The 17,956-nt window shown below is 29.9% G+C and overlaps 2 protein-coding genes and 2 non-coding genes across 5 annotated transcripts; all 4 read left to right on the top strand.

The window, feature by feature from the left end:
* The first annotated feature begins 1,840 nt into the window (after positions 1-1,840).
* LOC137832718 (transcription factor bHLH25) lies at positions 1,841-4,803 on the top strand. 2 transcript variants are annotated; one of them, XM_068641027.2, is made up of 5 exons: positions 1,841-2,177; positions 2,500-2,578; positions 2,691-3,239; positions 3,648-4,019; positions 4,298-4,803. In XM_068641027.2, the coding sequence occupies exons 2-5, from the start codon at positions 2,528-2,530 to the stop codon at positions 4,364-4,366; spliced, it is 1,041 nt and encodes a 346-aa protein (XP_068497128.2). In that variant the 5' UTR covers positions 1,841-2,177; positions 2,500-2,527; the 3' UTR covers positions 4,367-4,803. The 2 variants fall into 2 exon arrangements, with proteins under 2 accessions (XP_068497128.2, XP_068497129.2); XM_068641028.2 differs by lacking the exon at positions 1,841-2,177 and adding an exon at positions 2,185-2,393.
* A 2,722-nt stretch (positions 4,804-7,525) lies between these two features.
* TRNAV-AAC (transfer RNA valine (anticodon AAC)) lies at positions 7,526-7,599 on the top strand. Its single transcript has one exon. It is a non-coding gene; the product is annotated as a tRNA-Val (tRNA).
* A 258-nt stretch (positions 7,600-7,857) lies between these two features.
* On the top strand, positions 7,858-9,553 carry TIN1 (tunicamycin induced protein). The gene is made up of 3 exons (XM_068641026.2): positions 7,858-8,015; positions 8,111-8,449; positions 8,537-9,553. The coding sequence occupies exons 1-3, from the start codon at positions 7,929-7,931 to the stop codon at positions 9,356-9,358; spliced, it is 1,248 nt and encodes a 415-aa protein (XP_068497127.2). The 5' UTR covers positions 7,858-7,928; the 3' UTR covers positions 9,359-9,553.
* A 3,291-nt stretch (positions 9,554-12,844) lies between these two features.
* LOC137833759 (U5 spliceosomal RNA) lies at positions 12,845-12,961 on the top strand. The gene has a single exon (XR_011084818.1). It is a non-coding gene; the product is annotated as a U5 spliceosomal RNA (small nuclear RNA).
* The last annotated feature ends 4,995 nt before the right edge of the window (positions 12,962-17,956 follow it).

The raw sequence follows: 17,956 nt of genomic DNA, 5'->3' as shown, positions 1-17,956 counted from the left end.
TATTGAAGTAGTATGCGAAAACATTTCCCATTATTAATTTGTAAAAGTTAGGGTTTGATTAACGAATAGGGAAAACGGTGGTTAAGATACGGTGCAAACTCGGAAGCCATATATATGTTTTGTCGTTTTGCATGCGCTGGAACCAGGATTTTATTCCATGCCATTAGTTATGCTGTCAATTTTCCTCATTTCTCAATTCAACTTCTCTAATTTTATCATAATTATCACTTCTTTAAATATTCAAATTACAGAACTTGAAATAAAACTAACGAAATTCAAATTTTATACTAAATCTATTCTTCCTATTTTATTGTAAATAAAATATCTTAATACTTCTTGTACTGAAGTAACTATTTATACAAAAGTTTTACTTAACTTGATCTAATAAGTTTAACATAATTTTATTGAATCTTAATATTAGTTTTACATGTTGGTTAATTAAGTATGTTAAGTTAAGTTTAATGATTAAACATGTGTTTTTTTTTCAGGTATCGAGTTAGAACTAATTACGTTCGGAGGTTCCTACGGTACAACTTTTAATATTGAATTTGAACTCAATTCGTGGTTAAATCCAGAATGTTAATTAGATTAGTCTAAATATGAAATAAATTTGCATGGTTTAGTCTTTTTAATTATTACTTTGAAATTAAGAAGCTATCATTTTCAATTTACTTTTGGTTTTGAAGAGGTGGGAACCGCCACATGAGAAAGTGAGAGTAACAAATCCACGTTTATAATGCAACATTTCTAGAACACTACCGTGGCATGCCCATTTCTTTCTAGGAAAATAATATTTTCACAATCTTAAAATTTATAAAATGTAATAAATTTAAAAATAAATATATATAATAAAAAATTAAATTATTTGAAAAAATATTAAAATAATAATATTAAAATTGTATAAAAAATATGGTTTATATATATCATTATCCTTATTTTTAAGCCAACATGTCCAAAACTGGACTCAACCTCCGAGTTTGTAGGATTGGCGTCAACTAAGTTGGAGAATTATTTGAAAAAGAAAACTCTCACCACCACTATTATTTTATACCCTTTCATCATAACACTAATACTATTTTTTTTTCTCTAATTATTGCTTAACTTGTATTCACACTCCTTAGCATACGACAAAACTATCATCTCTACAATTTTTAATATCTTTTAATTATTGTGTGGACTCTTTATTATGCCGGTTCTCAGGCCCACACTATCACTTACCCATCACTTTTTCTCTTCCACACATGCCCTTTGCCAATTGGCTACAATTTTCTTTAGTCAATGCAAATTTTGTTGTGTTTCAACAAAAAAATGAAAACTTAGAAATGTTGTTCATAATTAACCAAACTTTTTCATTCATATTTGGAAAATGACAACTTACCAACTGGTAATTGATTGCAAGCATCGACTTACCACATATCCCACTCGTGCTTGCACAATTTTGTTAATTTCAAATGATATTTGACCCAGAGAATGATTAATTGATGAAGAGGTACCTAACACAGGTATTTAGCATCTAACACAAGAACTTGGTGTTAGATCGCACGTCAATTAAAGATTAAACCATTTCATATTTCATTTATAATATGGTATCTGAATTATAGTAAAAGTTTGTTGGGCTTATCAGACTATTTGTTATTGGACTGTTATCGGATCATCCATAAATGTTATCAACTGCAGTTGTTACTCTAGACGTGAGGGGAGTGTGTTGGAGATCCCACATCCACATCGACTAGAGATTGAATCATTTCATAGTATATAAATGGGTATAGAGCTCACCTCATAAATTGGTTTTAAGAGGTTGAGTTAGAGTTAATAAATTACACTTCTTTTCTTAATACTTGGGAAAAATGAACAAAGGGGTGAAAGTGAGTTATGAAAATTTGAGGTTTGAGACGTTGTGAGGGACCACATGCTGAGGAACCATCCTTGGATTTGCAAAGCTATCATCAAAATTTCAATGTCTAGTTGGTGAAGAACACTGCCAAAGTCCACAAAATAACAAACGGTGGAGGTATTTATTTGTCAGCATGAAGGGGGCTCTAAAATATAAAATAGGATGAGTGTTGTCTATTATCCTTGGTTGACAATAGGCTTCCATGGTTGTGTATAACCCCATTCACATCAACAACCTGTGACCATCACAATGCAACTGTGTTATATGTTGGAATACAGTGAAGGTAGAGTAAACAAAACAACAATTGCTGCTCTGCACTGACCAACATGATTCAATCTATTCATTATTAAGCTTCTTCTGCATCTTACAGCATTATTTTTAAGATCTTTGTAGTTTATATATGTATATATGAACATGAAAGCAAGTTCTGAAGAATTATACTCACTTCAATTGAGACATAATTGATTTTTATGCATGTACATGGGATGTTGTAGTCTGAGTATGTGGCTTTCTTTCTTCCATGAATGGCCATTAAGCAACCATTACTATTAGCTACATGAAATTGAAGTACTAAACTCATAAACTTCTTCTGACTTCTGTTCCAGGATATTTTCTTCAGCCGTTTTTCATTGAATGAGGAGTTTTCAAATGGAGATTTCATCAATCAGAGGGTTACCTCAACTGGTAAGATGCATATCTCATGCATATAGTGATTCTTAATTGGAATTAAGGTAAATAAGTTTACACTATGGATACACTTTGTTCTTTCTGTCTAATGAGTATAATGATTTTTCAGGGGATAATGGAGGATCCTAACTTTCTTCATCAGTGGCAGTTAAACCCAACTGATACAGCTAGCTTAACAGGTGCTGCTTTTGGTGAGAGTTTGCAAAAGCTCTCATTCTCTGGTAACTCAAACTTCAACCTCAAAACAACCATGGAAACATCACCAAATGGAAATGAAAGACCAACAAAACAGCTCAGAAACAACAGCTGGAATAGCAACAAAAGTCAACAACAGACACCAGACACACAATATGCTTCATGCTCAAATCTTCTTTCATTTGTTAATTCGAATTACTCAAATGAATTGGGACTAGGGAAACCTAAGGTGGAGATGGTGTGTCCTGAAATTGATAACAGTAATCTTGCAGAGATGTTGATCTCTCAAGGAACCTTGGGGAATCAAAACTACCACTTCAAGGCCAGCCAAGAGGCCAAAAAGATTGAAACACGTCCCAAACTTTCTCAACCTCAGGACCACATAATAGCTGAAAGGAAGCGGAGAGAGAAGCTCAACCAACGGTTCATTGCTCTATCTGCTCTCGTTCCTGGTCTAAAGAAGGTGCCCAATAATGTTGTTAATGCCTTTTAATTTTGTCATTGTGATTTTGAGTTTAATGCTTATGTATTTCATAAAGATACTGTGTTGATTATTGAACATATTGTGGTATTTCATCAATTCGATTAGGATATGTATGTGAAATCTTTTGAATGTATTAGAAAATGGACTTTAAGTCTAACTCAACCTCATAAAATCGATTTATGAAGTGAAGTTTGCATTCACATATATGATGAAATATTCTAAAGTAATGTAAGAGAGAAAAGAAAGCTTTGAATTAAATATCTAGCATTATAAATAGTAAATAGTAATAGTTTTTGTGCTGTGGAAGTTGCTACTATTTGAATTTTATCATCCACTTCTTAAAGTCTCTTTTTGCTTTTTTTTTTTCTTTCAATTCCCTATTAACAGATGGACAAAGCTTCTGTTCTTGGAGAATCAATCAAGTACATGAAACAATTGCAAGAGAAAGTGAGTACTCTTGAGGAGGAACAGAACAGAAAGAGAACTGTGGAATCTGTGGTAACTGTGAAGAAATATCAGCTATCGAGTGATGCTGAAGACTCTTCCAGTTCAGAAACTGGTGGTACATTGGACGAGGTACTACCTGAAATTGAAGCAAGAATTTGTGAAAGAAATGTTCTCATAAGAATACACTGTGAGAAGAATAAAGGAATCATAGAGAAAACGATCAGCGAAATTGAGAAACTCCATTTGAAAGTTACCAATAGCAGTGCGTTGTCATTTGGAAGTTTCATTCTTGATATAACCATTATTGCTCAGGTAAATTCTGCACTTATTCCATTGGCTAAACTAAGTTTCAATGTACCAATAACACGTTGAAAATCTCATCAAACTAAAAATTAGAGCATTTCATAATATATAAGTACGAATCTAACTATTTAAACCAGTTTTATGAGATTGAATTAGACTTAAAAATATACTTCGTAATATACAAAATGTTAAATGCGCAATTGGTAACCATCATTTTCTTTTTCATTAATTTGTTCCATTAAGATATAATTTTCTTTCAGTAAGGAAACCGTTTCTGAAAATTGCAGATGGATATGGAATTTTGCATGACAGTGAAGGATCTCGTGAGAAGTTTACGCTCAGCTTTTTCATATTAGTATGAACAAGTTTCATATCTAAATCATGACCACTTTATGCATATTCCATCATTCCCGAAAGGTTCACGAGGAGTGCAACCAAAATATATAGCAGTTCATATAAACTATTATCAAGTTTATGTTCTTCGATAATAATTCTGTTTTCAAGGCCCGCAATGTCTGCCATTGCTCTGAGGTTCATTTTGCAGGAGGGTTTTTGCATGATCAACTTGTTGACAGTGTTATTGTCACCCTCCTGTTTCATGAGTGAATGTAGAGCTTTTTATGATTTTTTTTGCAGGAAGTTGAGAAGATCAAATGTACCTGTTTCAATATCTATTTCTTAGGGCCTTTGTTGGGTGATTGTTATGTTTTCTTTTCAGAACTGTTATTCAGTTACTTTTTATAAACAAATATGGTATTTTTTACACATAATATGTTGCAAGATTTGAACATCATGTCCTATGTTGTGTAGATATGAAAATTACTAAGTTAGAATTTTTTTTTATTAATAAATGAGTCACTTAGGGTGACCCAACCCTTATACAAAACACACGACCTTTAACCTTGTCCACAATACACACTCCGTCAACTCCTAAATACTTGAATAAATCCGAAAAGAATCGCCTACAACCCTCACTCTTATACCCAAACAAGACATCAAAACATCATCTCCATACAGACCAAAGGATCAACACACCAATCAGAGAAGGAAAAGATTGCATCCCGCGACTTGAAAGTAACCCAAGCCCATGCCTTTAGTTGCACCAACGCGAATACTTTCAATACGTCTATTGCACCCCCTCTAAATATTACTTTATTTCTATGTTTCCAGATTTCGTTGACTGACGATCGCGATCCAAATCACTCCCCAAACCTCATTTACCGAAACAGACACGTTACTCAACCTAAACTGAGATAAATTAAGCAGTGGAATATTATGAAACACACTTTGCACGCCCAACAAAGGTTCCTCATTCGCCACGCAAAACTACACTCAAAGAATAGATAAGTGTTAGATTCCTCCTCCACCCCGCAAAGACTACACACAGAACTTACCACCGTGATCCCACGTTTTTCCAAGTTAGCATTAGTAGCCAACTTATTTTTCAACACCCTCCACGCCGTAACATGTGCAGAAGGTACAACCTTACACTTCCAGAACTTCATAAATTCCCCCTCTCTCTCCCCTACTCGGCCCCCCCTTAGACGGAGATATCCTGTTACAAGTTAGAATAAGTAAACAAGTTCGAAATTTCCTACTTTAAATAAATATGAAGTTTTGTTTTAATATGACCCCTTCAATTTTAAATAAATATGAATGTCTCGTTTAATATGATGATTTCAATTTCAAGTTATATAACATAGATACAGACACTGATACGATACGGATACAAACACAAATACAAAAATGAATTATATAAATTAATAATAAAATTTTATGTACATAAATATGTGTTCTACAAGTGCGTTGAAGTCCGATACACGTATTCTATATAAACACATCATTTAAGAGACGTATTAGATTTTAATCACGATCTTTAAATACAAAATTAAATTGCCTTTACCAAGAGGACTATAATTTTAAGATAGGATATTTTTTAAAGTGCTAATTATTAATTAGAATGTTGCTTTTCATCTTAATTAATAAGGATTTCGAATTGCACGTCATTACTTTTGTTTTATGCGTACGGCTAGGTCGTCTGTTAATTGTACTTGTTTAAATATTTCTACATATAGATATGGATATAGAGAGAGATCATGAACATAATGTAATTTTTTGTAGGTGTGAATATAAAATAAGTTCTGAATAAATTTTATATATATATTTGCAATTAGACAGGGCTTATAATGTTTTTTAAAATGAAGAGAAGTTGGCATTGGACACTTATGTCACTTGACAATTATACACAACCGGGTCAAGAGGCTATAAAATTAATTACAACTTGATCCAGACAACCCATAACACTTGAAGAGTTTTGTCTTCATAAGATTGCTATCTATGTATTTTGTTTTAACAATGTAAGTTCTATCGATGTTGGGATTTCTTTATAATTATAGTCCCATAAAATATTGAAATCTTATGATGACTTTATTTATATTTGACTCACATATTTTTATCATCGACCTAATTTGTTCTTGTTCGTGTAGAGGAAGAGGGTGATCAAAAATAGATTAAAATGGTAAATAATTTATTGTTGAAATCCTTAGGCCAAAACTATAATTAATGGCTGGTGAGCAACTCTTTATATTTAGGAATGTAATAGTTTAAGCCTAATGGTTCCAGATAAAATTCCTCTCATAACTCACATTTTAACCTTACAATACAATCATCAAATAAAAATAAAAACAAAATTTAAAAATAAAAAATAATTAATTACTGCATTAACTAATTAAATTAGATACTAAAGTTAAAAAAATTATTGATATCTAATTAACTATTTTAATTATCAACTAGATGAGGATTTTACATATACACTAATATAATTAGTTTTGTTCTTTATTGGCAAATTTGGGATTCTCGATCACAGGTAAGATGGGTTAATGACCATGAAATCTTTTTCTACATTATAGGAAAGATTGTTTCACAAGGTTTATAGTTTATTTTAGTTACTAATTACTTTAAATATTAATGTTAACAGGTAATTAGATATTATTTAAAAAATTATTTATTAATAATAAAAATTATTTTAAATATTAATAATTTTTTAGTTATTAAAATAATATATAATTTAATTAATATAGTAATTAATTATTTTTAATGTAGTTTAATGAAAACCAATACCTTTACTGATGTAATGTAAAAAACATTAGTATATTATAGGTTCAGTAATTATATTCACTAAAAAAAAATCCCGCAAATAATCAATTTACTTAAGGCAGTAAATAGAATACTTTGGACTTGTGTTGTCAACAAATTAATTGTTCATTAAGCATTACTTAATCGGGCCCTCTCAAAACGAAATCATTTTGAAGTTCAAATAATATCATAAATTTTGGGATCAAAATCTACATATATTTTGAAACCAATTATTACTTGAATCTATTCTAAAGATATGCTTTATAGAAATAGAAGACAAAACCTAACTTTTACAGGACAAATGTGATTTGATTAACTTTTGTTCATGCAAGACTATTAAAACATAATATATATATTTTGTATAACCTAAAAGACATCAAGGTGTCGTGGTGTAGTTGGTTATCACGTCAGTCTAACACACTGAAGGTCTCCGGTTCGAGTCCGGGCGACGCCAAATGTTTTTTGTTTTTTGAAACATCTCATAATCATGTAAAACGTCGTCGTTTTGGGGCTTCAATTTCGTCACCGCACTGAAAGCCGCGTAATTGGGGAAATCTATGGTTATTGGAAAAAAATTAGGAAAATTGTATCCGCCACGAATAGCCACCAATCACACTTCTCCAAAAATAAGTTTCTCCATCCTCATTGGTCCACGTCATCACCCCATAACCTTCTATCCAAAAACCAAACAACTATATAAACACGCATTCATTCACCATTTCTTTTCCCCAACCCAAACGAGAAAACACTTTCATCATCGTCGAACCACTTTCGATTCGCACCATGAAATCGCTTCTCCGCTTCGGAATCGCGTTCCTCCTGTTTCATTCCTGCCTCGCCTCTGAAATCCCCTACCCCAAGGCCATTTCCGTATGTTCCACTGATTCAATCCTTTTTTTTTAATAAAGAAAGATTATTATCGTAGGTTCTGAATCTAATATTTGGCGTTTGTTTTGTTTGTGCAGGATTTGAGGGATTCAATTGTGAAAGGATTAGGGATTACGGCTGAGGATGAAGTGAAGATTACGGGTTTCGATCCTCGGGAAGCTGAAGTGGGGCATTCCGTAGAGTACCGATTCGACTTAGAAATCGATCATCAGGTTATTCCCTTCAAGCTTCTGGAAGACGTTAAACGCTGGGATTACGTCGATCTTCCCATTTTCCGAGCCCAGACCCAGGCCCATACGGGCTTGGTCCAGAAACGGGCCTCGGCTGGCGCGCTTCCCGTTCTTGCTCCCTTCATCCTTGCTGGGCCCATGGAACTCTGGATTCACGACGCCAATGACATGAGACTCTCTCTTCCTGTAAGCCCTAATTTCAACTAAACCTAATTTTTCCGTTGATTGATAATTGTAGTTGTGGATTGGTAAAACGATTATTTGGCTGTGTAGCATGACGTGGAGGCTGGTGTGTTGAAGAAAGTGGTTTTGGCGGACGGAGCGGCGGTTACCGTTAAAGGTGCAAGATCCGTTAGTCTCCGGCAACCGCTTGATTTTCCTCTTCCGTTAAACCGGACGGAGAATGGTTTCGCTAACGGTCTTTTAACTCTCGCTGAACATCTTCGCCATGCTTCTAGAACCCAGGCTTCTCCGATTCTGTCGCTTAGAATTGTTGGTCCCACGTCGATCGCAGCAGCGCCGTCCGACTCAACGACATCAACGACATCAACCTCGTTGAAGCTCAAACGTCTTGCACCTGGTCTCGTGGAATTGTCTTCGCCCTTGAAGAACAAAGAGGTGGAGTCATTTTCGAGAGTTAATCTCGAGGGTGAAGTGCCCACGTTTCTTACACCCACTCAGTTTTCAACTTTGTGGCCTCTTTCTTCGATTAACGGGTCGAATGCGAACTTGATGGGGTTTGAGAAACTGTTACATTCTGTGTTAGGGCCCAAAGCTGACAAGAAAGGTTCCTTTAGGTTGTTGAAGGCTGATGTTTCTGCTCAGACTTACGTGAAGATTGGCTTCAAAGCGGAGAAGAAGGTGAGTGAAGGGGAGTTAGAGGGTTACCCTGCGTGGAGAACCAAGCCTGAAACGTTGACGACACATTTTGAGGTTCTGGCTAAGGTGGAAGGGGAGAAAGTGGTGCCGGAGAAAGTTATGCAGTTGAAACCTGTTGTTCCGGAGGATAATGTGGCGCCCAATTTGCTCAATGGGAACGTGTCTATGTCGAAGATTCAAGACGTTCACCCTCCGCCCAACCCCTTTCAATTGTAAATTTTGGAAAGGAGAAGGGATTGGTTGATTTTGTATTACTCTACTGAGAAATTATAATAGAGAGAAAGATGCAACGTCTTGCTTCACTTTTGATTTTGGTATGTACAACAGTTAACACACATGTAAATTGTAAGTAAAGAGAAATTTGTTTTATTTGGCAATCTTAACATTCGCTTCTGACACTTTTCAAATCAACTATTTTACTCAATCTATTTAATCGCATGTTTGTATGTTAGTTTGCTTCTGCATGTTTTAATTTTGCACTGTAGTTCGGCAAGAAATTCCATTATAAGCCAAAGACCGTTTGAACATAAAATTCACTTCTCCATGGTCTCTCAAGTCTCATGTATTCACCTTTCTGTCCAAATAGTTCAATCTGTGGTCATTGATTTCTTTTTAGCAACAGCAAATTTACTACGATTAAATTCAGCAGGCTTTTCAGAATTAATAGTGTTAATGCATTTATTATATTTATTTTTAACATGCTTTTCTGACTCAATTTTTTTTATGATTTCATCATCTTCTTTTCTTGGAGCAAAATCCTCTTGTTGGTGAGTTCCCTCCTGCTATCTTAGACATTCTTTGACTTGATGATGTCTTTCTCTTACTATTTTGCTTCTGCTCATTCCTTATATTTTCTTTTATTAAGTTAGCATTTATACGCGGTTTGTTACTCTGGTGTTGGTGTTGGTCTACTTCTTCATAGTTTTAGCGGCAGATTGCAACTTACGTTCAGGAATTTGAATCAGAGAAATCTCATTTCAAGCTCCATCCCTCATTTTTTGTGTATAAAGCATTATCTTTCTCACTTCCTTTGGTTCTTTGACTTCAATTTGAAAAAAAAATACATTTTATTCAAGCATGCTGATTATGTTCTTTTTGTCTCTTCTTTTTTGCTTTGTTTCTGTATGTGATTTCACAAGTGTTTTTTTAGGGGAAGCAAAAAGACCCTGTTAATTACTAAATTGAATTGTGTGGTGTTTTACGTTATTCACACGTGTTTTTGTAGGGGGAAAGTTAAAGGCCTGTTACAAACTTATCAAACAGAACTCAAATTTCTAATTTTCATCATTTGTTTGTGTTTGCTTTGTTTTTAAATTTTAACAGTATTTTGAGTTTCAACTTCCTAAATGTAGTACTCTTTGACTTTTTTTTTTAATTAAGAGATTGTTATAAATATTTAAGTATAAAAAGGAACACTTGATGAATCTCACAACCTCATTAACATCATTAACTATAGAGATTTAATATAACTTTGCAACGTCATCCATTACAACAAGAAGATGAATAACAGAATCAAAACATGGGAAGAAGATAACCAGGAAACTATATAAAAGGGGAAAATATCAGTCCAACAATGTTTCAAGTATAATTTCATGTGTTCAACTCTATTTCTCAAGTCATCACCTACTTACGTGAAAATCCATTTTAAAAAAAAAAGACCAACTTGAGTTATTTTAAACCAATTTTAGACTATATTGAATAAAATAAAAATCAAGGTATCAAATTGATTTTCACGTAGAATAACATGTTTTCCTTCTTTATGCTTACGAAATGCATTTGGTTTGGAAGACACTTATAGAGTGAACTTGCAGATTAAAATGGATTTAGAGCGATTAACTTGAAGTATTTGAAATGCTCCACTTATCAAAATGAATTTGATCATCTTGGGAGCATACTTGATCTCTGGGTTTCAAATAATTTAATAACTGAAGAATCTACATGTATCACATATTTGTCCTTCTATTTCTTTTATTCATTAGTCGCTCAGTGGAAGTGTCCAATGGGTAATTGCAATTCTTAGATAAAAGGAGAAAAAAATAGGAGAAAATTTACACAGAATCCAGAGAAATATAAAGAAATGCAGGAGATCTCTGAAATCATGTTTACTCTCTAATCATGTGTACTGAAACATATCTATACTGAAACATCTAGTTTTTCTAATCGTATACATATAAAGAGAAATTTCTCTGCTTTGTGCCTCATAACCTTGTGCTAGTTCTACCCTTAGAAGAAGAAGAAACTCATAGAAGTTTCATAAGATAGAGATAGTGCCTTTCTAACCAAACTGATGTTGCACTTTCTAACCTAATTGCTCTTGCAAGTTTTTCTTACTTCCACTTACATTGTCAACTTGTTGAACTTTTTGAAACTGCTACATTTTGTAATGGGTATACAAAGGTCTATAAGAGATGTTTTTGCTTACAAGTTTGTGAACATAAATTCAGGCAGAGAAGAAGCTGAAGAAAAGAGATTTGGATCTTTGTTTTCCAAAACTGAATTTTGTTTCTGCATTGACTTCTCAGAAATGTTGCACAAGATAGAAATGTTGGATATTATTTGTTTTTTTTTTACCTATGGCTGGAGTACAACTCAAGTGGTTTTCAATATCGGTGGAGCAAAACTGTAGGAGCATTTATGCTGTGTAGGTACCATAACTAGCCCAAAACAAAATTCATAAAAACAGAATCATTTCTGTAAGTGAAGGCAGACAAAATATATTTCTGTAAGTGAAGGCAGACAAAATATTTCTGCTGGCACATGCAAAAACCTATTGTATGAAAAGCATTGGCCACCGACACAGTGAGCAAATTAAAGTGTTTTTCCTGGTAATAATATCCAAGGAATGCAACACTCAGTTCTCACTTTGGATCATATGTACTACTGTTGTAACTACTTAAAACAGTGACTTAATATTATAGGAAAAAAAGATCAATATCAAAGAGTTTGAGCTAAATTGTAAATATTAGTTGATAATCAATCATTTTTTAAAACAACAATTCTACTTTAAGAAACCTATAAAACAGAGTTAATTGCTGCCATGAAGAAAAATTACCACTGTGCTCTGGCATGGTGATCCCACATTATTAATAAAAAAATGTCAAATCTTGCTGCAATGTACATGACTAAACTCCAGGCATCCATTATCTGGTTTCTATTCTGAAATTGGAAAGGTGACAGAACTGTTATCTGATCTAGTTAGCCAGATTTTTGGCTTCAATTTATGTGCAATCAATTTCTGAGGTATCCTGAGATCTTTCCTAAACCCTAAAATAGAAATTTCAACTTAGAACTTGGATTAACAACTATCTACTATATACTGCTAAGTTTTTCGTATATCAATTCATAAAAACAATAATCATAATGTCATATAAGATATAATTATGTGTCTATTTAAATAAAAAAAATACAATTTCCTTTATGAAGTCATAACAAATCAATAATCATAATGTCATATAAGATATAGTTAAAGTCTGTTTAAATAAATAACAAAATACAACAAAATATTTTGTTTTACTCCGAATGGTTGAAGAAAAATGTTTTTGCTTAGAAGTTTGTGAAAGATAGATTAAGCAGAGAAGAAACTGAAGGATGGAGATTTGATGCTTACCACTGAAAGCACTCTGAGTCCCACATTGATTAATGAAAGCAACCTCCAAATCTTCTTGTAATATATATTACTAAACATATTATGATCACAGCATTGAGCCATGTTGTGACTACATTGCGAACTATTCTTTCGCCTTTTACTAAAGAATACCGTGTATTCATAACTTGTATGGCATACATATATTTTTGAAGGGTACCTTCCTAATGGAAGGACTTTGATATCAAGTTTTAATGTTTATGTTCTTGGATAATTTTCAGTTTTAATGTTATTGAAAGTTTAGCTTGGTGAAGATCATATTATATAATACATCATCGAATTAAAAGAAAATAATATAATAAAATATTTTGTTTAGCTATTTTGTTAGTTTAAGGAAAATTAGACTAATTTTAGTAGAAAAACAACTATCATTAATTCAGTGACAGATTAGGATCAGCACAAATTTCATATCTCTTATTCAGTATATTGCAACTTTTTTGTTTCATATTTTGACTAAAACTCGTTCAGGAACTCCATGATTAAATTTATTATTATGAATTAAGATCTCTGAAAAGATTTTCTGTTTTTTCTTTTGAACTCACAAACTTGAGGAAATTGTCTCCTCTAAAATCTAAAACAATCCAAAAAAAAAAACAGACTTCTTAGACAAGTACTGAGGCAGAGACCTTGCTGTAGAGATGGTCCTACAAGTTCTGAGATTAGACTAATTTCTAAGCGTTCACGTGACAATGAATATGATAGAAAACAAAATTGAGTAAATTACTAATTTCATATAATTTTATGATTCCTAAAGTAATAATATTTATTTAAGTAACAGTATTGAATATTTTTCTCCAAGTTAATGGTATTTTAGTAAGATATAGAGATTAATTTGAATTTTTTTAGTGAATGATGCTATTTTAATCAAATTTTATAACTAGGGTAAAAAGTATTTTGAGTCTGTGTTTAAAATAAAAATAAATTTTTTATAGAATTGCAAGTAAATGCATGAGATTTAAAATATGTGCATTAAAAAACCTGCTGTTCTCATTATCTGGAAGACCCAAATATAAAAAGAATAAGAAGTGAGTTGAGACTGTAAGATATATATAGAGAAAAATAAGTGGTATTATTTAATGTTTGTAAGAAGTTTGGTTGTTTCTATCTATATATTATTATTTAATTTTGATTGATTGTATATTTTAAATATAAAATTAAATATTTTATATAATAATAATGATATAATAAATTTTATCAAAATAAATACTATATAAAATTTAATTTAATATCACATAATCAAATCACGGTTTTATTAATTTGATTAAAGAATTTTGTAAAAATGAATAATTGCAATCTCACTCTTTTTAGATGCATGCACCTGTCAGTATCAGAGGTATGGTGTGTCGGTTGAATTCAGCTTCGTGTTGGTTGAATTCTGCTTCCATCTTAAATTTCATTTCTAAGAAATATTTAATTTGTTCAAACACGTTTAAATATTAATTATTTATAATTCTTTAAACTTTTACTTATTGAGATTAATTTCTTATATTCATATTAAAAAAAATAAGATTTTTTAAAATTCAAAACAAGTTGTATTGGACAACATAAACTTAATCCTTCTAAATTGTAAAAAGGAAAAAAAATGAAACAAATTAAAAACTGTTTAAGATTTTATCTTTCAACTGTTGAATGTGGAAACTGTGAAAAATTGAATGAGTGGGACAAAGTGTGAATATGTCACTTCAACATCTTAATACTTTTAAAAAGATGACACCACAGAAGTGTAGAATTCAAAGATGACAGACATATTGTGAATTTATATATATATATATATATATATATATATATATATATATATATTTGTGTGGATCTTATACATTTGATGGTGGAAAGATCTAGAAGATCATTTCAATTACCATTTTCTGTGTCCATTGTAACTTTTCTAGCACCTTCTTATTATTCTTTTAGTTGATAAAATTATTATAAATGACACAAAATATTGTATTTAATATAATTGTATATTCAAATTCAAAAGTAATGATTATTTTGAGATATATATATATATTTATTTATTTATTTGGTAATTCTTTTTTCTTTGATCCAATAAATATAGACAGAAGTTTCTAATGTTTGAAAGTTAGAATCATGGGTAGTGTGTTCTCAGTCACACACTTACACAGTGAAACATATATAAACAGTAGAATAATTAGTGAATGAATAGTTTGAATTAGATAAACGTATCTTTCATTGCTTACCTTATTCTTCTTCAATCATTTCATTATTCTAACACCACTGTATAAGATAAGAATTTCACTGACTATTCTATTTGGATCTTTTCTCATTTTCAACCAAATATCATATTTTTCTCAAATATAATTTATATTATATGGTTAATTTAATATTTTATACATGTAATATAATTTCTTAAAAAAAGGATGATGTTGCATTCCACCTATAGTCCAACAGGTTCACCAAATTAATGAAAAGTGGTCCTCAATTCTTTTTGTCTCTCAGGTTAACTTCACATATAACAATTTATTTTTTTTCATAAAATTTAGTGAATACCAGTAAATTCAAATTATATTCATAAAAAAGTATTGATTTGATTTGATAGCTTTATGATAGAGTTATAGGATTAGTCCTATATATAACTCTTTCTTTGATGATCATAAAATTTAATATTTATAATGATGGTGATAGTTGTACTGATAGGAGAATGATAGTGAAGTAATAACATGAATAATAACTGTAATGATATTGGAAATGAATATACAAATATTAATGGTTAATAATAATATAAACTGTTATAATAAAAATTACAACAATAATGTAATGATGATATTAATGATATTTATAAAAGTCATGTCAATGCAATCATGGTAATAGTGAGGTGGAGAAGGAGAGAAAGAAATAAAAGAATTATCTTATCATCCTGCTTTTTAATTAATCTTTCTTTAAAATAATAAAAATATAAGTAAATATTATATACCAATGGTTCTAAAATATTGGTTGAACTTTCTTATATTTTTCATTTGAATAGTCTATATAAGTAAATAGAGACTTTCTATTGGTTTTTCTACTATTTTTATTGTACTTTCAAAATATATTAATTTTATATTATTTTTTAAATATTTTTAAATATTAAAATCAATGTATTTTAAAAATTCAGTAAAAAAATAAAATAAAAGATTAACAGATAATATAAATTTGATATAAATATATAAGTGATAAACTATATTGAATGCAATAAGAAATAGTAAGTAAAAGAGAAGCTTAATCCAATAATATGATAAAATTACTAATATGAAAGATAGATAAGAACTAAGGAATATGATAGAGAAGGTTATATACTTCCAATAATTTAGATAAATTATTTAGCGTAATATATTTGAAATATTCTTTGCTTTTACAATCTTTTTCTTTAAAAATGTTTAAAACATTAAAATATATTTAAATAGTTTTAATTTTAATAATACTTCTACGTGATATGAAATTATTGAATATGCAGAAAAAAAATCTATATTAATAAGTTTAATTTAATTTTATCAAATAATTTAAAAAATGTCAGATGGACCCAAGATTGAGTCGGTGTTCACATGCTCAGTCAACTTTCGCGGCAAATTCCAAAACATTTATTTCCTACACTAACTATTTTCATCTAATCATAAAATATGCAAATATTCTATTACAAATAAAAAATGCAATAAAAAATATTATAAAATGAATATATGTAAAATATATAACTTAAAAGTTTATTATGAAATCGAGCTTAAAATGAAAATAACTTTAAGTAAGACATATTAATTTAAAATACTATTTGAGGTATTGAATGATTTTGTTTTATATATAGTCATTTAAAGAAATTATATAAGCTAATTGAAAATACTTCTTAAACTTAAAATGAATTTTATAACTATTCAAGATCAATGATATAAATCAGAACTTTAATGAAATTTCATACCCTGATTTATTGTAGGGGTCTTAAACATTGTACTGTTTATCAAAGAATATCAAACATAATTAAGAAAAAAAATGAAGCGTGACTGTAATTTATTTGATAAATTACTATGTATTGATAATAAAATAAATAATGTACTGATAAATTGATTAAAATTCACACATAAATTATATTAGCATACACATAAAAATTTAAAATATAAATTTACATATATTATATTAGCATACACATAAAAATTTAAAATTTAAAATATAAATTTAAGGAAAAATATGAAACAATATTAACATTCAATCAAATGAAAAAAGACTTTTTAGTTATTATCCTATTAAAAAGTAAATTTTAAGTATTTAATAGATAAATATTGTAATCATTTATATATTATAAAAAGATGTTTATCTTTAATTGATGTGAATTTCTAAAATATCTTATCTTCTCTTTATTTGCTATTAGAAACTTCAAAGGTTAAGAAATCAATATTCAACTGTTAAATGAGATAAAAAAAAAACAAATAACTTTATATAACTTTCTCTCTTTGGTGTATTGATCAATACACCAAAGTTAAATCATTTACCATCTCTCTTTATTGTTCATTGCTAAAGTAAGTTAGAAAAAAAAATCAAATTATATAACTTTATATTACATATTTATTTCATTTGTCATTGTTTGGACCTCCTTATATATTTAGGATAATCAATTGATTATGCATAAATAAAACACAATAATTGTGTAAATCCCATAATCAAGTGGTGATGCTTTGTTTGTTTATTTCATGAGATCATTTATGATATATAATATGAATTTTAGGTATGAACGAAATAATAATATAATAATTATTTGAATAAATAATCCAAGTATACACTTTTTTTTTCTTCCTTTTCTTAAACAAAACTTATTTTATATCAAATTCACGTCTTAAAAGTATTTTTTTTTAAGTTAAAAAAACTTAAAACTAGAATTTATGTGTCAAATTTCATTTTGAGGTTAAAATCCCTTCGAATTTGCAAGTTATTTTGATATTTTTTTAACTTCAGTTTTATTTAAAATATACCGTTTAACGAAAAAACAACGTTGTTTAAAATGAATACGATATAATGAAATAAATAAATATATTAAATTAAAAAAATTAAAACTTTTATTTTTTAAAATATAAAATTTTCTTTGATTAAAATACTTTATACAAATAATATATTCGAATGAATTTTTTTTAACACCACACATAATAAAAACATATACTTAATACCATATTATAACAATATAATAATATTTAAAATTT

The sequence above is a fragment of the Phaseolus vulgaris genome, chromosome 6 (genome assembly GCF_051622355.1).
Source record: "Phaseolus vulgaris cultivar YP4 chromosome 6, ASM5162235v1, whole genome shotgun sequence".
Lineage (NCBI taxonomy): Eukaryota > Viridiplantae > Streptophyta > Magnoliopsida > Fabales > Fabaceae > Phaseolus > Phaseolus vulgaris.
This window is presented reverse-complemented; position numbering and strand designations above follow the sequence as displayed.